The following is a 25,296-nucleotide window of genomic DNA, read 5'->3' as shown; positions in this document are numbered from 1 at the left end:
TCTCTTTTTCTTGCTGGTGACAAAACTCGCTCGCTCACACTACGAACAGTCAGGCCATTTCCTGGGAAAAGAAGCTGCTGGTATATTTGTAGCCATCATTGATCGAAGCTGGATGTAATACCCATGATGCATTGCTGTTTAAATTAGGAGGGAGTGTGGGAGTGTTAAAGAAAGTAAGAGACAGAGTAGAAACTATGAGGATTTTTCAAGGACGACGTGGCATGTTTTCCATACAATCAGCAAGACAAGAATGAGAGAAAGCATTTTTTTCTTTCTGATAAAGAAACAAGAAATTGAATTAGCAATTCAGATTCACATATTCAGCCTGCTATGTAATTTGCATTACTTCATTTTTTTATCTTATACTTGTTCCTAGAAAACAAAAGACACGTGTTGTAAGCCATTGTGCCATATACAATCTTTTATTTACTGTGAACAAAACAGTAAATAGTATCATTCTGTTTTTTTTATTATTATTAACCTACTACAGAAACCTCAAATTAACCAAGAAACAACTAATAGTAGCAGCGATTATAGTGTTATTAATTTATTATTATTTTCATTTTTTCAATATCCATATTTTTCTCCCAGCTGAATATGCAGATACAATTATATGTAAACCATCTGTTTCACAAAAAGTTGTAAACACTGTGGCTCTGTAACCAGGGTTATTATTATTATCTAAAACTAGCTATTAACCATTAAACATAAACATAAATATGTTAAATGGTTGACATAAAGTTGAAATACAATAATATATCAATATTACATAAAAAAAAAAAAAAAAAAAAAAAAAAAAATATATATATATATATATATATATATATATATATATATATATATATATATATATAGACTGAACTCTTGTAGACGAGTGCCAAGTTCCATTAAGTTAGTTTGCATCATTAGTGATGCATTTTCCCCATATTATTCAGTGTCTCATCCCTACCTATAATCGTCTTTATAGAACAAAAAATATATATGATCTAGATAAAACTGAGCCGCTTGTCCCCCAGGACTGACTGCTAGTTTGAGTCTAGCTGACTATTATGTTGATCAGATTTAGATTTGATCAGATCTCTTTCTAAGGCTTTGATACAACTCATGCATATTAAACCAGATTGGGAGCCAATCTACCATTATACAAACCTGTTATGTCCGTGGAAGATCAGAATGGTAGGCCTGAGGCAGGACAGGGTTTAATGGTCAGGTTTTTCTGTATGCTCATATTTCTAGGGGCACATACCTCCCATTTTCCCTTTCAAAAAAAAAAAAAAAAATTATAATTTATTTATTTGCCTGTACTTCATGTTGACATGAACAGCGACAAAAGGCAGACTTCATCTACATAGTGAAAGGTTCAAAAGGGCTCCTCTTTTAGAGCACTGTGTGTATGCGTGTGGGAGAGTGCCTTATGATGGACGGCTTTAGTTCAGTCCTTGAGGGTGAAGCAACAAGGATTTATCTGTGTTGTGTCTGATAGGCGGCATGTGAAGCGGGCACTAATGTGGCATATTTATGGGGCAACTCTGTTCTATTATCATCTGTAGGGGAGGCCACAGGGCAGAATTTGCTCTTCCTGTAGTAAACACCATCTCTGAGTGAAGAGAGAGAGGGTTTGCCCGACAACTACTGCAAATTCTAAAATCAAGTCATGTTTTGAAACCATTAATAGTCGGATAGGGTGGTTGCAGTCTTAATTTTTTTTTTACGCATTCATACCATACTTTTCCACTTAAATGCTTGCTGTGTAGGTGGTTTGCAACGTAAAAAACAGCAATTGGTCCAGACTTATTGTAACTAATATAAGACAGGAGGTCTTGCTTTGCTATGGCTTACAGCTCAAAGGTTGCCACAAATCTACACATGCCAGTGAGAACCCTTTGGCAAACGTTCCGTTAACCAGTAAGCAACATTGACAGAACATTCTCAGAGTGCTCGCTCTTGAATAAGTACCTACACACAACTGTCACATCTGTGGCGCAAAGACGTCAATAAATCTCGCCACTAATGCATGCAGGAAATCTCGAGCTTGTCCAATATTAATGATAGCTTGCTTGGCTTTGCTGTACTGTACATCTCTTCCAGACACTCTAAGTGGAAAAAGCTTTCTCAGCTAATGGTAGAGTAATACAGAATAAAGTATTTTTCAGTCTCCCACTTCTACCATATTTTACTGCGGAAATTCTATAAAATGCCCTATAACCAGCAGTGACCTCTCCGCCCCCCCAAAAAATAAAAAATGAAAGCAAGTAATAGTAGCCCTCCTGAGTGCGGTGGATGCGAAACGTTCTATAGCTTTTATTAACCGCTAAGTTAAAGCACTTAACTTGGAAAATGTACATTGAGAAGCCAGAAACAAGCCTATTTTTGAGCACAACCAAGCATTTCATATTTTGTATAAGTAATTCAAATGAGACAGCAATATTGTAAGAAATCAGATGAGACCCAAGTCCTTCACCAAACCCTAAACCAGAGGTTTCAACTGGCCTCCACAACTCAAAATCCAACCTTGATCAACCCACCTTCCTTTAACTTTCTATCAATCCTAAAGAACTTTATTAGCTCGTTCAGTTGCGTTTGATTAGGGTTGGAGCAAAACTGACTTCAAGGACCAGAGTTGAGAACCTCTGCCCCAAACTTAACCATGAAGTTATGATAATTATTCTAATTCTCAGAATATAGCAGATACCCTTGTTTTCTGGGTCACATTTGCGGTCTTTCTCTCCTCCACGTTCCGTATCTTACTTTCATCAAGTCAGCATTTCCAGTTGTAAAAACCTTTTCCCTTTCTTCACAAGCAGAGAAATTGTTATAATGATCACATACTTGCACTCCAGCTCTATTAATATTTTATTTGCCTCGAAAGATCACACAGAGGAAAAATAAAGCATCCTTACTTACAGCTTATGTGTTTGTGAAGCTGTGTTAGCAGCTCTGATGCACTTTCACATGAATCGTGAGCAATCTTGTTTTGTAAAAAGCTGCTCTTTTCATTTTGACGATTCGTGTTTTTTTTTTTTTTTTTTTTTTGTGTGTGCGGAGGGTCAAATCCTGCCACATCACATGGATTCTCACCAGCCCGTGTCATTTGACTCTCAAAAGACAGCCAAGTGATTCATCATCGGCGAGCGATGGAGTCACTTTTCATCATTCTTTTAATAATACTAATGCACTCGCACCCCCTCCAACAGAGTGTACGACAATACAAGCCCTTTATGCCATACAATAGATTAGCCAAGCCCTTGAGGGAGGAGAACAAATTAAGCAAGCGCCTTATCCTCCATTTCTTATGTAGCAAATATATATAATGAGCACTCTTAAGCGATGGAGAAAATTAAATGTTAATGTAGGGGAGAAGTTGAAAGAAATGATATGTTTCGGGCTTCTAGCTGTAGCTTTTTCACACTGTGCTTATTTGCATTCTTGAGAACTTCTTCTGATTGTTAGTCCATTCTCGTTGCTGAAGTAATGCGAGTGGGAAGGTTCGAATGCTTCCTCTAGTTAATGGCTTTTAGTGTGTCTGTATTAGGTGGGAGATGATCCACCTATCACAGGAGCTCCTTTGCGGTCCATTATGCCTTCATCTACAGCATAATGTTGATAGCCAAATCCGCTAACCCTTTAAATGTGAAGAAAATGTGCAATTCTCCTCATGAGCTAATGGAAAAAAAAAAGAACGAAATAGAAGCCAACGGTGTTACAGAGGAGACAGAACAGAAGGCAGAGAGGAAAGTGAGAGAAGAGTTTGTCATTCTGTGTGCAGCTCCTCGCCCACAGTGGCGTGGGGTCATGTTTAGACGCTAGCATGGACATGGCTTTCAGTCAAGTGTGAGATAGTTTAGCGAGAATGTTTTAGGGGTTGACCGAGATAGGCCTGTCCTAAATATACACTCTCCATGGCCCAGGGTGAATTATACACTGGCAGCTTGGGCTGTGTTGTAAATGTCAGTGAATGCGACAGACCAGGAGACAGCTAGAGCAGTCATGTATGAACATCATACACTCCACACAGCCTGTGCATGTTTAAATGTAGTTTAAATGTAAATTTAATGCAGTTAACTGAACTTAAGAGTGCATTTTTATTTGTTAGTTAATTTTATCCACTTAAGAACATATTTAAATATAATTCCGGTGATACTTTAGAATATGGAACTATTCAACTATTAGTTAATCAATAGCCTCTTATTATTTATTTATTGCTTACTTATATTTAGTAAGTTAGTTGTTAACGTTATGTATGTATATAGGGATCTGAAGGGATCTGAAATATAATCATGCAGAATAAGGCATTTATCTGTGCTTTATAAATACTAACAAACAACCAGTATGTTAGTAATATACTTGCTAATAAGCAGCTAGTTAATAGTGAGAATTGGTGCTTAAAATAAAGTCTTACCATGATTTTATAATTACTGTTATTGTCTTTGAAATATGGTTAAAGTGTGCTGCTGAATGCAGTGGCAAACATTTATGGTAAACTAAAATATACTTTAACATTAATTCTGTTAAAACACACATTGTGTAATTAAAATTGACATCTTTTAATTTGACAATTACAAAGTGCATTAGTGCATGAAATAGTCAGGAAAGTGTACTGTCTCAAGTAGCCTTTAATTGCAATGATATTATATTATCGGCAAATACATCTTAAATATCCTTTTAATTTTTTGAAGTAAACTTAAGTGTATATTCAGTACAATAACGTGCACTACTTTTTGACAAGAGATTTTATGAAACACCTCAATAAATACTATAAATGCAAGCATATTATGTTCATTCAGTATATGGCATTGCCATATGATGGTTTCACTATTCTATGCAATCTTTTGTTGGGTACTTTAGCAGAACCTATGGTTGCCATGGTAAATGTTTAACCTGTCTGAATGCTCATGCTATTTCTACTGTACATGGCTTGTGCATTAAGCAGTTCCCTCACACTATATGAATTTTGATGCGACTCGTATTTAGCACTTTTAAATCTTTCCGTGGAAGTTTTAGCAGGGGGTGTGTGCAAGGGCATGATTCTCTCTGTGTGCATTCTTTTTTTTCCCCCGGTGGACCCTGTTGATCGTGCAATATTACAGCCAGGAGTAAGTCTTATTAAATTGCCTCGCACATTACCAGCCTCTCTTTGCAGCTCACTCACTGCACACGGAATATGGAGGAAAATGTACTGCTTATTAGATTTTCAGGTGGTGCGTCAGCAATGTTAAAATCTATTGCTTTTCATAATGACAGCCGCACGCTACTATTAGAGCCATTTCGTGGGTACTATTTCATTTTTATTTTGTACCCCATCCAACTTTAAAGTCCAATACTGCTATTGATAAAGAGCCAAACCATTCAGCTCATAATAAAAATAAAAGCAACATTTCATCCTGATTAATGCGCTGCACGTTTCTAGTGATATATGAGGGTGTAGTTTAAAGACGCTTTTAGGCAGAATACTTCATTTGAAATGTTTCATCGAAAATCTTCTTCAATAACCTGTGTTGCTGCTGAACAACAATTAATGCACATTATCTTAAGCAATAAGCGGTGAATGTAGATGTTTATTCAGTTTAGTTTCATGGCGGGCATGTTTAACGCTCTCCTGCTAAGTAAAGTCACTTTTCACAAGCTTAGCCTTTTGAACACTGTGCTCTGCTGAATTCATCAAGAGCTTTCTGCTGTTGTTTATTATGCTGGCATGACAAGTGATGCAGTGTGCCGGCTGGGAAACGGGACATATTTCCATATGACCTTGCGTAATACAATTGCGCACGGGAGAACTTGTGGATAGTTTTATTGCTGAGAGTTGATCGACTCTGTTGATTTTTTTTCTCTGAGATTTAAAAGAGTATGACGGCTAAAAGTCAGATAGCTTAAATCAGCTAGCGTGCATGCACGCATACGAACGAGAAGAAACAGATTGCATTTCTGGAATAGGCTCCAGCTGTTAAGGTCTCCCTAGTGGTTTTTCATTCTCGCGAACCTAAGTAAGAGATGAGCCGCCTTAAACCTTTATGCATTCTCTCCGAGCTCACTGTTGTCTACTGTACCCTGTCTGTCAGCGCAGCACTATGATGTGCGCCTTTATCAGAGACAGCACACAGGAAGATGAGCTTTTTTTCATCAGTTTTATCATCGTTAGGGAGTGTGAAGCCAGTGCTGTCGAGACAACCTGATGGCATGAAAGTTTGATGCAGAAAATATCCTGTAGGTGTTGAATTTTTAATGACATGACAGCAGACGGAATTATCAGCGCCCCCTCTTGCCACGCTCAAAGCTAGTAAACCCCTCCAGCACCTCATCTACACGAGGAAGATGTTTTCTCCTCGCCGCTAATGTTCTCTTTTTGTCTCTCTCAGCGTCTGTGTTTTCCTTAATGCTGCGCTACAGAGAGACAATTATAAGGAAACATGCTTCTGACGTGTTTGTCCAGTTTCGCATGAGGGCTCCAGTGAAAATCGTGCTTGGCTTTTTAGAAAACAGGTTCAGCCTTCTTGGCATTCACAAACAATCCGAGTATTGGCTCTCAGTCCACCCGTAGCTGATTGATATTTAGAGATGTTTGTGGGACCAAAACTGTTTGAACTGCAGCGTTCATAACAGACTCATCAGCCCCTTGGATCAATAAGGATAAATATTTCCCACAGCCCCACTGCTTGAGAATCAGTGTTGCACTGCTAGGTGGGAATGGGCAAAAATCAATCCACCTGAAAGAGAAAGAGAGAGAGAGAGAGAGAGAGAGAGAGAGAGAGAGAGAGAGAGAGAGAGAGTAGGATAGGAAAGAAATGCGGAAACCTTCAAGCCAGCTAAATAGCCATTCCTAGTGGTCAACGGTCAGAATCTGACCAAAAACTACCTTATGTCATGGTAGGAGTCATTTTATATCACGGTAGCAGTATATTCTGTATAGATATATTTGCTGGAAATTCAGTCTTAAATATTACATTCAAGCATTAATTTTTTTTCAATTGACTTAACTGTACTGATTTAAGTTCTTTAAAATTTCAAAGCACTTTAACATTTGAAAAGGCTTTTTTATGGATTATAAATGAATTATAGCATAATGCATTATACATATGATACATTTAAATCCACTAAGTAACTGATGTACACTACAGTCTGCACTTGTCCACAAATCATTTGAATTCTATATTAATTAATGCAACTGTAAACAACCTAGCAAATCGTGTCAAAAATAATTTGCTTCTATTATAATGAAGAACTGAACAGTGTTGTTACCTCCAATCGTAAAAGAGCATTTTCCCCCCTCTGATTTTTAAGATTTTCTTCCTCAGTATTTGTTTTGTTTTCCAGTACAGATATCTAAAAGAAAGAAAGAAAGAAAGAAAGAAAGAAAAATAAATGTAATTCAAAAGGAAAACAAGCTTATTTTTCTTACTCCACTGGTAGATTTATTTTTCTTTTGTTTAAAGAATAAAATCACTTAATTTAGATTTTTTTGGAAAACGAGACTTCATGTCTTACAGTATTTAATTTTTCTTCTCCAGGACACGCATCTTGATATAAGGATATTTAGATATTTTTGTGTTGAACAGTAAAACCGCAGTATTTCTGCTACAAACCAGTGTGTTTATTATTATACTAATTAATTAAAATAATATGACAATACCAGTTAACGGCAACAAGAAGAATAAAGGACTGGTTTTATACAGCTAATAGCTAACTAGAAGCAGCTGACACCAGAAGCCTTGGGCATTCATGTTAAATACTGCCAGTTCATGCTAATTCAGACATGTTTAAATAATCTCAGCTTTAAACAGGAAGAGACAATTTGGTTTAGAAGACTTGAACCCCTTTTGCCAATAAAACCATCTTTATTGCTGCTGTGTTCTCTATCTCTCCATTTATTTTAGTTTTTGTGAGTGTGTATGTGTGTAAGAGAGAGAAAGATTTAATTGAATCACTTTGCCCAGAGGAATTAGAGTCAAATGCGAGAAAGCGATGTGGCAAGGTGCTTTGATCGCTGCAGACACGAAGGCATAACCCCCCTGTGCAAGTGCATTTAATAAAGTATGCTCATTTTTCAGATTTTAGCTTGGGTGTGAAAAGGCTAAAAAACCTGTTTAATAATACACGCAGAGATTTTAAGCCGTTAGCTTAGCTAGTGTTAACATGCTGGCCCAACCTAGAGTAGAGGGTTTCCAAATATATATGACAGGAATGAGATATTTAATATAGGGTGTGATATGAGCATACAATGTTTTATCAAACCTGTCTTCACCCATAGATGATGCACAAACAGACATGGAGTTATTAGCATTAGCTCTTATTGTAAGCATGCCTGCCATTACACACAATTTAAACCCTCTTCAGCCTCTAAACTAGCATACTGTACACGTTCACAGCAAGTGGCCAGAACATGTGTGTGTGTGTGTGTGTGTGTGTGTGTGTGTGTTTAGTGTATGTGTCAGCAGTCCTCAGGTACAGTATAGAGGCTAGTGATATCTTAGTTCTAGCTCAGGAGAGTGTAGCAGTGACAATGCACTGTCACAGGCCTTGATTTAGCTCAAGCCACCTGTGGTACAGGCAAGAGACACACCATTGGGGCACATCTTCACGCTTACAGTCATTTCTAATAACATAGCACACCTGTAAGGGCTCTGTGCACCATCGCAAAGGAATATCAGTTACATGTGTGGCTCAGAAACATTGAGAAACTAGAATGTAATGAGGCTGCAGAGGTATTGCCAATTCTGACACACAATTTCCCTGTTAATTCAAGTAGTATTTTCATGAATAATATAATATAATATAATATAATATAATATAATATAATATAATATAATATAATATAATATAATATAATATAATATAATATAATTAGCTCACTGGAGTACTTAAATCTGATTGGTCTGTCAGGACCATGTGTTATTTCCACAATAATAACCACTGTCATTAGTAATGCTGAATAACATAAAAAATAAATAAATAAAATAAACAGGTGAGATTTTTAATCAGTTTTGTCTTAGAATAATATCTTCTGTTGCCATAATTATTTATGTAATGAAAAGCTGTATAATAAGTGGTATGACTGTACCATATATAATAACACATATTAATATTTGTCTAGCTTGACCTTGTTCATTCTTCTTGGCTAAAAGCTACTTTATATCAAATGTTTTCTTCTCAAGAGCTTTGCATTTAGTATTAGTAGTTACTAATAATATATTTCAATGCAAATCAATTTTGTGCCCAAATATTTATTTATGCAGGACATACCCGTGTAATATGCCGGATAATGCACATCAAGTCAGTTGTTAGTGTAAAATAAACCCATTTATGATAATGTAATTTAGGTATGTATATAATATAATATAATATAATATAATAGTTATTTATTTATAATATAATTTATGTAATTATATATTTTTTTTTCATTGAAGTTACTGATTTAAATGAAAATATGACTCACATGCACATTTAAAAGGTTTTTAAGATGACAAAATGGCTGCTGGAGGATAAAGGTGCTTAAAAGCACATGATTTTTTTTTTGCATGCTGAATGTCACTGTTTAACATCATGGGACCACGTAAATGAATTTAAGCCTTTAGTGTGAGCGAAACCTCCACTGCATTAAGCTATTTTGCTATTACTTTAAAGCTAAGTTAGTATACGGCTTTAATGTGGCACCTTTCTGGCTCCATCGAATTAAAGTGTGTCTTTGCACAAAGGGCTCTTCAAACAGGAGTGATTCTGAGAAGTTTTTTGGGTGCTAAATTGAGAGCATAAAATGGGCAGCGGTAATGCTTTAGCAATTATCTGTTCCCACGCTTCCCAGTTTCCAGGCAAAAAGAATGTGTTGTTCTTCATATTGTCAGGGCCCATATACGCTTGTCCCCATTTTGTCTTTCCCAGATAATCACTTTGTTAAAAACCTCGAAAACATGCCACAGAAGGTGCTTGCAGTCTGCATGTCTTTGCCCAGTTCACTGGTCCTTAATGAAAGCCTCATAAAACCAAAGCCTGTCTAGGCTGAGAACTTTCTCCAAAAGTTCACTTGACTTTTGATGAGGTGCTGGACTGAGAATCAGCGGACATCTCATCAAGACCTCCTGGCTTAACCCCGTGGAAATACCAACCCCCGCTCATTTTACAAGTTTTCACTCAATTTCAGATGGCCTGAAGGGCCAAAACCCTCCAGTGTTTGAGATCTGGAGCAGCCAGCTAGACCCTCTCTATCTCCGGTTTACTTAATTAGCCTCTCACACCCCTTGGCATGCTGGGATTTAAACGTGGTGACTCAATCTGGTCCCTTTTCCATAAGAAATATATGCAGGGTCCACTGCTCTGGCAAAGCGGTGAAGTGCGAGGCCAGTTAGGTCGACTAACAGAGAGGTTATGAGTCCATATATCCGCAGGGATGGCGAGTTGTGTGCCATTGATGAGATGAGATTGTACAACGTGTAACATCCACGACTGGAAGTATCCTTACATTATGACACCATGTCTCACCTGAATTTGTTTGTGCTGGAAAATAGTTTTTATTTGTGACCATGTATAAATCGATTAGGAATAAGCCGGTGTAGCATTAAGTAAAGACACTTTGTTTTAAAGCAGCACTATTGAGTTATTTAATTCAAAATTGCAAGCGGATGCTGCGTCCGTGTCAAATCATGGCAGAAACGATTGTTTGCTGTCCACTGTTAGGAAAATCATTCAATCTTCTTTGTGTGCTTCAAACAATACAGTTTCCTTCTCCCAGCGTCCCTGTCTTTCATTTGGCTTCTCATTCTCTCAATCCCTGTCTTCTGTCTATGTGTGTATGGGTACTATATATATATATATATATATATATATATATATATATATATATATAGAGAGAGAGAGAGAGAGAGAGAGAGAGAGAGTGAGTTATTCCATCCTCTGTTCTGTTCCCTCAGTGGTAAGTGGAGCAAAGCACAAACCAGTAGGTTTGTGGGATTTAATTGAAATTGTATTTTGACAAATACGCATTTAATGGTGTAAAATAGGCTATTGTGCATGTGCGTCTGGGAACGTGCGATAAGGCACCCAGTTCTGAGCCAATGAGACGAAGTCTAAAGACCAACAGTGAGGGGAAAAAAAAGCAACACACAGCCACAAACACACACGCATGTGAGATTTTAATCCCCGTCTGTCTCTTACTTTCTATATATCTGTCTCTCTTTTAGCACAGTCAATCCTAGCTCAAGCCCTACCATTTTCTAATATATATATATGTTACACTGTTTTACAATTGTTGCTGTCTGTCCACCTCCTGAATGCTTCTCACCATATCACTCATACACTTTGTCATTGAAATTCTGTAATATATGTGTTAGTGCTTGCAATGTGTTTGACCGTTGAAATGTTTTTGATTAATGTGGGGTGTGGGGGGCATTTACTTTATTTCCACATTTGTGAACGTTCCAGCCTCACTGATCTTTTCAGATGTACACTGCCTAACTGTAGTTTTTCGGATTGTGAAAATCTCTTCTGGTTTCCCAATTTAGAGAGCTAGACATGTCAGTGCTGTGATTGTGTATGCATATGAGCACACTCTGTCTTTTTTATGACAGATAGATGAGAAGTCAGGAAAATGAGGGTCAGCACCACATTTCCGAGACTCGTGATGCCTTCTGATGAGAGAGGGAGTGAGCGGGAGATGCCGAGAGAGGGAGTCGCATTAGGTAATTGGCAGTGAGATAGTCGGCAGAATGAAATTATGCTAGTTAATCTCTGCTCAATTAATCATAGCTGGAGAGCTCTAACGGTAGACTAATTATTTCCCCAAGTGCTTTTAAGCACCACAAGAGGCCACCTATACCTGTTCAACACTAGTGAGAATTTGCAAAGAGTTTGATGAAATTGGGTGTATTGTGGGTATTTTTATGTGGTTATTATTATTATTATTATCATTCCATCTGTATCTATTTATTTTACTTTACATGTTTTTAATTAACATTTCCACCACTTATACACATAACCAAACGAAGCCTGGCATTTAATTTGTTTATTTATTTTTTTCTTATATAGTAGTAGAAGTTGTTGTTATGTCTGCTCAATAATAATAATAATAATAATAATAATAAATAATTGTCGAAAAAAAAGATATGCAATATAAATTCACAATTTGGAGTTAAAGTATCAATTATTGGAAATAAAAGCACAATTATGAGATTAATTAAAAATTAATAGCAAGAGTGAGATGTATACACCTTGTGCGATTCGAGATGTATTTCATTTTTTTTATTAAATATTTAAATAATTATATTCTATTGTTAATAATAATAATAATAATAATTGTTACACAAACAAATGACATGCAAAACTGTAAGAGTGTAGAGCTTGTAATTACTATACAGTAGCTCAGATACTTTGATTATTTTAGAAGGATTGGAATAAGGAACATCTGAGATTATATTAAAATATCGACTTATGATTTAAGATTTTGATCTCTTCTGAAACTACAAGAAACATTTACGTTTATAAGACATGAGGTTATTAGGCTTACTAAGAGAAACATCTGGGAAGCAAGGTTCATAAACTGCTTCATTTTCCCCTTTATATAATCTTGGAAAAACATTCGAGATATTAAAGGGATCTAATTTTCTTTCATATCGATATGCAGGGTGTGGGCCGAGTCTGATGTAGAGATAGAGAAAGAGACAGGAGTGCAAGAGAGGAAAATAAATACACACATCACTCCACCGTACATCATTGCACCATGTCTGACATGGTTCTTCTTCTGCTGTTGTGTTACTGTACACTCTGTTGTCCTGGCTCACTGATGCAGCACCGCTGTAAGCATATGCAGTGCAACGCTGAGGTTACTGAAGCAAACCAGGTCAACAGCGGTCTTAGTCCTCCTGAAGCTCTACCGGCTCATTCTCGCCCATCACGCTAGCTCAGCTAAAGCACTCGTGAGCTGACTGCTGCGTTACCTCGTCTAATGCTATTAGAGGGCATTATGCTGTCAGTTTGCCTGGGAATTTCCAAGGGAAAGCGCTAAAAAGTTACTTTTGATAGCTAAATTATTCTGTTTGCTCATCAGCAACACTGCTAATATCGGTCATATGGCCTCAAAAACTGTCTGAACTTTAATTCTAGTTCATCACATTAAATATGAAGATGACCCACTATTTTTTGACAACCAGATTTTTTTTCAAATAAATAGACTTGTTTTCCTTAATTGTGAAAACATAATAATTTATATATAATATTACATATAATTATATATAATTCAATCTAAATAACCTTTTAAAGGTTCCATAGATGATAAGGATTCTTCATGGAACTACTGATGACAACAAAGAACATTTATTTTTAAGAATGTAATTGTCTATATACTTTTTTTTTTTTTTTGGTTGGGTGTCACTGTTTGTGTATAAAAGTGAAGTTGGATCACAGATGTGATAGCTTGAGTCTAGGTGTCCACAATGTGCAAAGACATAAAGAAAGTGACAGAGAGAACATTAGATCAGCAGCCTAATGAGTCCACAAGGGCTGTTCAGCATTATTGAATCAAGTGGACAGCACTAACTGGAAAGAAAAGAACAGTGTCCCTCATTTTTCTTTTCCCTCAATATTCCAGCCTTTTCAGTGGTGTCTGGTGAAAAGAACAAGCATCTCTTGTGCAGACACCTCCTAATGAAAATATAAAACTCGTGAAGCATCTGTGGACAAAGACAAGATAATGTGTTAAAGAGGGGTTTTAATCTTGCTAAGAGAAAGAGTGTGATGCTGCTTAGAGGGTGATTTTAGATGCAGGAGAAACAGACAGGAACATTCACAGAGGGACAAAACATCCCTGTTGTTGCAAAGAAATGGAGAGACTGTGTCTCAATATGTGTATTTCACTGCTACACTGCATCCAAAAAGCAATATGCCAGCGATATTTAATGATACAGTAGGTGAACAATACCAATATGATGTACAGCATCTGCTGAGATTGTGATGTGTGAAACAAGTGGACACTTTGCCATCCCATAAGGCTACGGAAGCTGAAGAGCTGTCCGATTTGAAAAGTTGACAACAAAAAAAAAAGTGGGGAAATGTGAAATGGCAGTGTTGTTGATGTAAAAAAAAAAAAAAAAGGTTGTTCCTTGTAGTTGAATTGTATTGTTTTAACAAAACAAAAGTTAAATATTTTCACAGTTAGGTATATTTTACATGAAGGCAAATGATGACAAAAAATATATATATTTTAGGGGGTGAACTATCCCTTTAAATATGTTCTTGTTGGCAATGATTTAGTCATTTCATGCTGTAATTCTCTCCCAGTGTGAACAGCAGCATTACTTGACATTGACACTTTTTCTAGTGGTTTGTCGAGGCACATGTTATCGTGTGCGTGAACACATGTGGCAAATGCTATTCTGTAAATGCTGTTTATCTGTTGAATAATCTTGTGGATTCCGCTGAGATTTTAGACAGTTTCTCTCTCACAGACACACACAGAGCGACTGGACAGAAGGGTCAGCAATTCTGGCTGGCAGTAATGTTTTGGCAGAGCCTCCCATCCGGAAAACAGAGAGCAAAAGAGCAGCCTGTAGTTCAGCAGGCCTCTGAGGGACGAGGCTTAACTTGCAGAAGATGAAAACACATGCACACGCAGAGCGCTGAAAATATAAAAAGGACGACTAATGCTTTCACGCACAAACACGTTCACGCATGCTAGAAAAGCTAGGCATTAAGCCTTAAATAGCAGGACAAAATACACACACACCCAAACACATAGATTACAAAATCCTTATATCCTTGTCAATTAGCTGAGCCTCTGGCCCACTAACAGCTTTCCAGAACCCTGCCACCAGCCACACAACAGCAGAGCTCCAACTGCGCCAGGGAATCCACTTTTGTCCACACGTAATTAACTCACAGAATAGCTCTGAGAGTCATATCTTCCGTTCCCCCCTCCCGCCGTTCCCCTGATCTCTCGTTTTCAAACCCTCAGTTGGAGAAGAGTGGATGTTTCTTTTGAGTTATTCAAAAGGACTGGCTGTGGAAAATGGCAGGCATTATACTCCAAGCCCCCGTCGGCAGAAAAGCCCACTATACGGAGTGACAGTTAGCGTGCCACAGAGCCGCATGCGTTTCCGGCTTTTCTGCAGCCCAGCGACATTCGCTCTGCCCTGGGCTAGAGGCCCGAATATGGCCCCCTTTGTTTGCTGTCTCCAAAGCCTCGCTTTTCAGGCTCAAAACCGAGTTTTAAAAGTGGCTTGGGGTCACATTTAAAGCCAAAGGGTTTTTTAGGGAGAATTTTAAAGGAAAAAATAGTCTTTTGGCTTTGCAAGCTCATAGACATTTAGTTCCGCTATTGTTAACCTAGTAAAAAAGTTAATATATATATATATTAGAGAGAGAGAGAGAGCGAGAGAGAGAGAGATGAATGTAAATGGATCAGTGGATTTCAGACTTATTTACTCTTGTAAGATGTTCATTTCAATGAAACAAGGTGAAGGCAATGCCATTCTAGCAATGATTGAATTCATCTCAATGCAATTTTGACCTGTGTCTGCCCCCCATCTAAATGCTCTGAATTATTTCTGCTTCAGAGTCCATCTTTGAGTGACATCTTAAATGGTCTCCATCTTACTTCCATAATGAGCTGGAAGGGAGACAGAGATTGTGCAAATCACAATTACATGTTGTTATATTACATTAACTCCTGCCTAAAATCAGGCAATGTTCTGTTCCATTTGCAATGAGATTATTGGACAAAACTGTTCTTAGAAAGGGAACCTAAAATAGGTGCACAAACTAGCAAAAGACAAAATCTAGTTAAGACTAGACTGAAAAAAATAAAAGGATTGCATAAGCTGGGAGAGAACAAACTTTTAGGCAAGAAAAGGAACATTGAACAGGAAACTATACTTAATATGCCAGCACTTATAAATTTCACTTGAATGCTTCAGCACACAAGCAGAATGGATAACAGACAAAATGATCTAATGTATAAAAATCCATCCATCTCTGACATTCAAAACTTTCCAAAGTATATTCCATGCTCAGACTAAACAATAAAATGCATTTTTGTGAAATGTATGTGTATAATGTAATATATAGTTAATAGAGTTAATGACGAAATAGTTATACAGAAGCGTAGCCTCCAGTAACAGGCTGTATGGCAGTGGTGTGCAAGGAGCACTAATGAAGTACCGCTCTCACGCATGCTGCTTCTTTTGTTGTTTTCCACTGGAGGAAACAATTGCTGAAGACGGCACAGTAAGCGATAGATGAAAAGCCAATGTACGGCCTTGAGGGACCTGAGTGGTATGAAAGCCAGACATTGGAGTTGTGAAGCTGTGGAGATGTGGTAGTGGTCGACTGATAGCCATTAAATGTTCATCGACTGAACACTAACAATCAAAACTGGCTGGACTTTCAGCTACTGTATGTGTACAGAATACTAGGTTGTTGGAAAATGCTAGATGTTGAATCACTTTAGTTTGAAGGACAGTTATACTCCGGAAGATAATGAACATTCTGTCATCATTCCCAACCAGTACGACTTTTTCCCAACTTTCCTTTCATTTATTTTTTTCTTTTCTTTTCTTTTTTAGAACATTCTGGCTAATCTTTTCTGTTTTATAAAAGTGAAGCACTGGATAGCTTTTCATTCACTGAAATGCTGGTCTAGTTCTCCTTGGTATGTCAATGAGAGAAAAATAAATATCTGTCTGTTCTTTTGAGCGAACTCTTTAATGAATCAACTGATCCATTTCACACAAGTCTGAATGACTTTTCTGAAGAATATTCTGGACATGCCTTCCCATATACTGCATTAAAAGTGTGCAACTGAAAAATGAATCAGTTGATCTAGTTCACAAAAGTCTAAATGATTCTTTCACAAGCCTTTCTTTCTTTCTTTCTTTCTTTCTTTTTCACATCATTCAGAATTTCTCTCTTTTTTGTTCCCTTAACTAAATAGTTTTGAAAACACATTAGCTTTTCGTTTTTCCCTGCCAATTCCTTACAAAGTTTCCTTTACACAGTGTTTAAAAGAGATGAGCGTCTGATCACACGCTGACATCTTCCTGACAGTCGTGTATGTGAATAACCTGTTACAGTTCTTAATGCGTCTTTGAACACATTAACTGTCATATAAGATTTATCCAGCCATTTTGTAATCCCTGTCTGAAGCATTAACATTGCGGTGGCATATCGACGTCCTGCAGATTGGAGCCTACACACTCATCTTTGTTATTAGTGCTATTGAGGTACCGTCGCTTGACTGAGCGTTCATTGATGCATGACAGAGCTTTGTGGGGCGAACGTACATCCACACCTCTCCCTAGACACTGGGCAGCAATCCAGCCTTATGGTCTCATAAAAGCGCACAGGAAGCGGCACTGAACTCTTTCTGTGGTCTGGTGTCTCAGTCGGTCCAACTAACCCTTACTTGCCCACATTGCAACCACACCGCAGAGACCACCACTAAAGTTAACAGGAGCTCTTCAGGCATTATAGTATGGCCTTGAGGTCAGGAGGCCATGTTTGGGGGTTAGCTTGAGGTCAGCAAATGGTCGTAATTGGACAAGGATGCTAAATCATTTTGTGGCAACTAGTATCCTGAACAGTCTTGAGAGACCGCCTGAGTGGGTTTAAATGCCAGCCTGTTGTGATGGCTGACTGAAGAACGCCATTCATAGCACTCGTTCTTTTTTGCAGCATTTATTTTCCTGAAATTTAAAAGCTTAGCAGTAAAGTAGGCTGTTGAGCAACACGTTTGTTGCTCTTGTATAGATGCATCTATTTCTTATCTAACTCTCAATTTTTATTAATCTGTCAATTAATATATTTGTATGGTCCACCATAGAAGACATTTTTTGAAATCATGCCATGTATTCAATTGATTCTCAGATAACTGCAACACATTATGTTTTTTGTTTTTTTTGTCTGATACCTTTCAATAAATTTATTAATCTTACATAGCATTGCACTGTGAAGGAACCGAACAGTGATTCTACCCCATTCTTTCTTTGCAGGAGAAAAAGAACATTAAAAGTAAGCCATGGTTAACCCAAAATTTTGCTCTTCAACAAAAGGCAGCATGCTTTCTTTTTTTTTTTTTTTTTTAGATTTGCACTCACCATCTCTTGCTTGTGCCATACCTCACATTTGGTCATTAACCGACGATCTCTAACGTGCTTTGGCATCAAGGCTTAGGGATTTCAGCATTTAGTGTTAGTGTGCACTTCAGCTTAGTGAACTTCATATTCAACCTTGTTTGTGCATAGACTTTTGGCGCATCTGATGGTTATCTGTTTGCTTTTCAAGTGTTTAAAAGTGTAAACAGAATTATATCCGTTTAGAAGACATTCTGAATAGAAGAGATATGAGATGTTAAGAATACTCATGGCTTTGTGGATTTGAATCTAAAATCTCTTCTCCCAGCCTGGGAAAATAATTATTCATTAAAATACGTAACAGTTAGAGCCTTTAGAGAATGCTTGTATAATCCTTTTAACTTACATACGTGAGATGTGAGATGTAACCCAATAGCACAACACTTTGCAGCAAATCCTCCAATATGTCGCTCCATAAGTACACTGTAGGTGTTCCCTCGGGCCAAGGAGGGGATTAAACTAGAAAAAGACACGTTGACTTCTTTCCCGCACAACTTTGCTAAAATTTGATAGCTTTTGTAGAGTCAGCTGTTAGTTGACACATAAAAATCATGACGCATACACGACACTCGCATAAAAACACATCAACTACAAAGTTATTAGAGATAAATTCAGGTTATTAGTTTAGAAGTCAGAAGTCATGGAACAGTAGAATTGCCCCACATTTTCAAAGCATGGTCTTCTTTTTAGAGCTCACATTATTTCTTCTTTTGTTTCATTTGTTTTTTAGCTTTAAGTGTTGTTGTTCGTGTATGTACTTTTCCATTTTTGTGTGTGCTGTGGTATGTGTTTATCATGATGTTACAGTGATTAAAAAAAATGCACAAAGCTGATCAAAAACATTTGTTGAACACTTACAATTCTAAGTCAATTTCATGAGACACATACCACAATTATTTTATTATTATTTGAGTGTGTGTGTATGTGTGTGTGTGTGTGTGTCAGTATTTCAGTGTTTTCTTCAGTTTCTCCAGTTGTTTACAGCCAGATAACGTCATTAATGTTCCACCGCTTCTGTCTCTTTCTCTCTGTTTCCTCCAGACTCTCGGCCCCTGCCTGACGTAGCTATGACGGGTAAATGCACACGGGAGTGTGACGAATATGGCCACTCGGATGCCTGCTGGATGCCTGTGCGCACCTCGCCTGAACGTAGGCCCAAGGCCACCCCTCCCAAACTCTCCACCTTCATGACCTCCCCCGGGGGCAGTGTTGCCGAACAGCCTGGCAGCCAGGAGACCCTAGCTGTTGCCAACGGGGACCCCTCACACCTGCTGGGCGACCGTAACCGTAATCTCCTTAACAAGAAGATGGCCTCCTCCTCCTCATCCTACGACACCTTTAGTTCAGCTGGATTTTCTGCCAGCGAGGAAACCTCTCGCCCCACCGAGGAGATTCCGCTAGCGCCCACGGGTGAATACAAGCCAACGCAATGCGGAACTCTCACCAGGCGGGAAGTTTACCTGTAATTGACACACAACGACTGCAAAGGGACAATGACAGTGACTCAGCATGGTCAGAGATGCTGTTAGCAAACCAAACCCTAAAACAAAAGCAACATGGATTTTCCTCAAACTGCTCGCACAACTAGTGTGTTGCTACTTTCAAACTAAAATAGCCGTCTGAGTAAAAACTGTGGAATTACATGTTGTAAATGTGTGTGAGAAGGATGAAGCGGAGGAGGGGGAAGTGGCCGAGGTGGAGAGAAGGGAATGTTGGTGGATCAGTGCTACTTTGCTGCTAGCGTATTGGGCTCGTAGACTTCCCCAAAGTGCTGCCTGGTTTCTGTAGACCTCTTTCTAAACATGCATGCATCATCTAGCCCCTTAAGAGTGTGTGCCCCTTGAAATGGACCTGGACTATGCCTTTTTGTCTTTGTTTTTATAACTGATCGTGATCCAATGAGACTGGTTCTCTCTTTTAATCCGTTTTTATTTTGGGGGGTAGGGTGGGCGGGAGTGTTTTTATGTGGATGTATTATGTCCATATGCATTCAGTCGAAGTACTGAACTGTCCGGACAACCAATCCCATTAACAAAAAAAAAAAGACAGGCTAATGATGGACGACAATCATTGTACAATGATCAGTGATGGCATTTCTACATGATGTCGGAGCGTTTCGTACGTCGTCATTGACTTTAGCCTTTTACAAGGGTTTGTAGATACTCAAATGGCGCAAGTGAACGGCGTATGCGCTGACGAACTTACAGCGTGAGAAGCAAGTTTACCTGTGTGCCTATCAACTTTATGTACACGTGAAGGAACACAAGCATACACAGATCCACTAATGCACGTTTTTTTGTCGTGTGGGTGAAGTATTGTACATATACATATATAGATATATATATAATCTGTAAACATACTCTGGACACACGCATTGAATTCATGAGCGACCCGTTTTCATCCCGCTCACATGCACCTCTGGAAGTAGATGGAGGTTCTTTACATTGCAGAGCTTGTCAGTTATTTGCCTGAATTCCATGGGTTTGTGTAATTAAGGTTCATCCCTCTCTAGATGTGTGAAACTATGCTGAATTTTTTGTGGTCTCAAGATGGCCTCCAGACACAAACACTTACAAACACACACAATTGATCTGCACATTGTACATACACATTATAATTATCCCATAAAGCCACCTGAACACTATTTGGATATGCTGCTGGGGTGAATTAGTTTAATAATATTGCCCTGCTGAAGAGCTTGGGCTGGCCCTGTGTAACATTCCTAGTATGAATGTTAAATAGAGCAATAAACTCATTCAACAGATTCACTCTCAATCTCACACACTTAGAAGAGTAATCAAGGATGAGAATTTGTGTCCCTCATGTAGCAGTCAGAGTGAACCGACTACTTGTACAATCACATTCAAAGTTCGGCTACTACAGGCTCGATTGGAGTGATTGCAATGCGACACATGATGCCGCTGTATAACCAAAGTATCGGGAACAACATGACGTGATGTCTCAAAGAACTGGGACAGGAAAGCTCCTGTTTAGGTCACATGTTGCTTTAATTACCTTCACATATGTTCCAGTGCAATGTGGGGAAACCATGTGCACACTTATACATACATCATGGGCCTATCCCAAACCATTTGCAAGAGGGGGAGTATACCATGGCATCCGTGCTTTTAAAATGGAGGTAAATTATTCAGATGCAATTGATTTTTTTGTTTTGTATGTTAATGGTTCATTGAGTTTGAACGGACTGCCTTTTTTGCAGCTTCCAGATCTGTAGTCTGTATGTACTACTCGTGTTTAAAAGAAGTGCTTTGATGCTTACAAACTGTATACATAGATATGTAATTTTAAATGCACGTTTAAAGGGAATCTACACTTATTATGAAGAAAGAAAAAAAAAAAAAAGTGTACAAAGATCATACCCCGTGAACATGGAAGTCCACTGCTTGCGTTTGTTACGAACAGACACTAGACATTCTAGTATGCCTATGTATATTGATTTGACAAGGATGAAAAAGAATCATACACATTCGTGATTCGCTGATTTATTTAACCATAATATCATCCGTTGCTTATCTGATTTATTTATAATTTTCTTTTATTTCACATGAACTTGTATCCATTGGTTCTGTAATGTTTATATTCCTTTCACAGAAAAGTACCTTTCATTACGTAGAAAATGAGTTGTGAAACTTGATTCCAAAACAATTCGAAGGAGTCTAACGTACCTCACAACTCTCTGTTCTATTTGATTTTCAAATATACGCTCATGATGATGCCCTCTTCAGATCTCATCAGTCATATCTTTCCCTTTCCTTCCCAGTGCCACGTTGTATATGTAGTGCTTCTGTAAAAAAGAAAAGAAGAAGAAAAAAAATTCAAAACATAACTATAGAGTGAATGCAAGATATGCAACTGTGCCTTTTTGTACCTTTATTGGTATGACCTGTTGGTTTTAACCAGTATGAAACCAATTGTACTGAGATACTTTCTAAAAGTGAAGGAAGAATACTTTATTCTAAAACTTCAGTTCTGGCAATTTTATTATGATAGACTTTCAATTAGCAAAAGCTTTTATCTTGTGGCTTCTTTAAGTAAGCTCAGTCAAACTTTGTCAAGTATATTGAAGAGTACCAACTGTACATGTCATAGGTGATACCCTGGTATATCCATCCATTTCAAAGTTAGCATGGTCACACGTCCAAACTGCAAGGATAACTTTAGTCATGAAAGCGACATTTCGGAAAAGATCAGTAATTATATGATACTGTGATGGCGGCTCAGCAAAAAAGAGCAAACACGGTGTCCTTTAGGGATGAAGCTAGCACACTTTGAGACATTCTGCCGTTTCCATGATATGAGACGGCAGAAGAAACACAAAGCTCCAAAGGTTTGTGAATGGGACACACACCTCAAAGGACTATACGGTATATATATATATATATATATATATATATATATATATATATATATCAGCTGATTAGAAACAGTAGGATTATATGGCAGTTACTATATCTAAAAAAACACACAGAGGAGACTACTGTACATGCCTGGAAAACGTCTGCACCTTAATTCTTAAAGGACATCTAACATTGTTATCGACATGATGAAATTACTTTTGTTTAATCGTTGTTTGCACTCTGAGGTGTGTGTTCCTTAAGCTTTCAGCTTAGAAGATATAAGACTTAGGCTGTAGCACTTAGGTCATAGGACACATCACAGGTTATGAAAAAAAAAAATTGTAATTTTAAATCATACTCTATTTGTCCTTTGACTTGGATGTTGATGTAGAATCGAGGATTGATTTTAATCATTGTTTTATTAGGAGTCACTATGCACGCAGCTTAGCTGAACATGGCAAATGTACTGAGCGCAAGCCCACCTCTATTTATGATCTATTTTACATAATTTTTGCTTTTGTACAGGTATTTCTGTAAATAAATTGCTTGTCATTTTTGTCTCTGCAGAAATTAAAGTATACCATGATGCAACAGTGGCTGGATTTGTTTTTGTCTTTTTTTTAGTTTTGTCTTTTTTTTTTGTAATATCCTTAATGTATGATTTGAAACAAACAATCAAATGAATAAACAAATGCCCTTTGTGTTTATATATATATATATATATATATCATCCCCTTGGAATTATAAGGTTCTATTATCTGCATTCCGAGTAGTTTTGAGATATTGAGCTTCAAAGTTTTTGTGTTCCATTCGACTGTGTAGATAGAACCTTATTGTATTTTAAATAAAAATTTCTGGTGGTAAACAAATGACACTCGGTAATAAATTTTACATGAATCGCAAGTCATAAAGCACACTTATGGAGCCAGCACAGGCTGGCAAGCAACACACCCATAAATAAAGCCTTTTACTTTGCTAAGTTGTGATGTCAAACACAGTCTTTGCTTGGCAGCATCCAGTAGAGTTTAGAAATGATTAGAGAGCAGATAGTATTTTACATTTTCCCAATGCTGTTAAAACTTTCATTGAGTGTCAATCATCAATCAGAGATAATCATAGCACAGTTTAGTTTTAATGAATTCCTAAACAGACTCAGTACATTAAAACAGTGTCTAGACTCTGATATAGAACAATACTCAAAGTCACAGTTCAGACTGATAATCAGTGCTTCTGACTCAACCAAAAGATCCAGTAAAATATGTATAATATAACAGTACAAATCAGTACCACACTTGTTTCATCTATATATATATATATATATATTTTTTTTTTTTTTTTTTTTTTTATTGAATCACCCTACAATATATAGTTCATTCAGAAATGTTTTTATAAAACATTTCACTGTACTGTGATTTTGTCAATGTTCAAATAAAATAAGTTTTAAACAGTGTGCCCAGAGATTATAAATATGCTTTGTTTAGATTATTATGTACTTATCTGTAATAACCAATATAGCTGCATTTTTATTAATTCATTTATTTTTTGAGAAGTGGGCCAAATGCGAAACAACAAAAATCAAGATGAAACTAAATGTCACAATGATTTTGAGTGTAAATGTGCTTATGCATTATTCCAGAGATTCCAGTATTCAAATGAGTTGTTCACTCATCACTGTGTGTGCTTATGATATATAAGTGACTTTACCTTAAAATCAGTAAGAGTGTGAAGGTTGATGAGGTGTATGGTTAACTAGTGATGCTGATGAGTGAACTCGATTGAATGCAGGTGTGGCTGGTTAGTAATCAGATGAGAATGTGTGCTGTGATTGGGGGAATTCAGAGCCTGGTTGATCCGTGACACTGCCCAACTCACTGTAGAACTAAATTCGCATCTTGACTCTACTGTTTCCACCAAAAATCATGCCATAATGCCAAATGTTGGTTTTAATGGTGCCAGCAGTGAAAATCATGTGAAGCATTAATCGTTGTATGATGATTCCACCTTCTCTGTTTTTCCCACATCCATGGGAGTTACAATCTGGAGAAGCCCTAAACAGGCTTACCATTTGGACTGCCAATGACCACCGGACCATTCTGGAGGACCATGAGCACCTAATGGTTCAAACATTGTACCCTGAAAGTGGTGCCATGTATCAAGATGATAATGCACCAATACACACATCAAGACCGATGGGTGGTTTGTTGAACATGAAAGTAAAGTTGAACCACTTCATGGCCTGCACTGTCACCAGGTATATATATATATATATATATATATTACTGATATATTTTAGTGTATTTTGAAGCGACAAGTCAGGAAACATTTTCCTCCAAGAGGAATGGTTCAAAATCCCTTCTGGTTTCTGTGCAGGGTTTGTATCGGCCATTACAGAGACACATTGATGCTGTATTGGCTGCAAAAAGAGGCCCTACACCATTCTAATAAAATATCATGGTCTAAAACCAGGTGTTTCAGTTATGAATGCCATAAATGTTCAGTGGATTCCAAGAAATTACTCATTCAGTCCCACGAAAAAAAAGAAAAAAAAGAAAGAAAAGAAAAGGAGAATTAGTTGTTTTATTCAGAAAAGATATTATTCAACAACAAAAAATATGTCTTTTCCAAAAACCCTTATAAGTAGAACTGCAGTCGTATACACTGTGAACAGCTGTGAATAACAGAAATTATTTTTGTCTCTGTGATTAATTACTCAAGGACATGGTTAACACTACCCTTGAGAATTGTTTTAAAAAATGCATTATTTACCCTGTGCCCTAGAGACTTTGCTGACTTCTACTTTTGCAGAAGGGTGCCTAATCTCCCCAGAGTTCACT

General features: G+C 37.5%; 1 protein-coding gene across 5 annotated transcripts in view; it reads left to right on the top strand.

Annotated features, from left to right (window-relative positions):
- Positions 1 to 20,033, top strand: part of pcdh7b (protocadherin 7b) — a 118,134-nt gene extending 98,101 nt beyond the window's left edge. For 2 of the 5 annotated variants that reach the window (XM_059535541.1, XM_059535532.1), the window contains exon 3: positions 19,146 to 20,033. In XM_059535541.1, the coding sequence (XP_059391524.1) occupies positions 19,146 to 19,570 (425 nt within the window). In that variant the 3' untranslated portion in view covers positions 19,571 to 20,033. Of the gene's footprint in view, positions 1 to 17,963; positions 17,983 to 19,145 lie in introns of all 5 variants that reach the window. The other 3 variants (XM_059535549.1, XM_059535558.1, XM_059535563.1) reach the window with 3 other exon arrangements.
- The last annotated feature ends 5,263 nt before the right edge of the window (positions 20,034 to 25,296 follow it).

This window comes from Carassius carassius, chromosome 3 (assembly GCF_963082965.1).
Source record: "Carassius carassius chromosome 3, fCarCar2.1, whole genome shotgun sequence".
Taxonomy (NCBI): Eukaryota; Metazoa; Chordata; class Actinopteri; order Cypriniformes; family Cyprinidae; genus Carassius; species Carassius carassius.
Note: the sequence above shows the minus strand (reverse complement) of the source record. Positions and strands in the feature narration are given on the sequence as shown.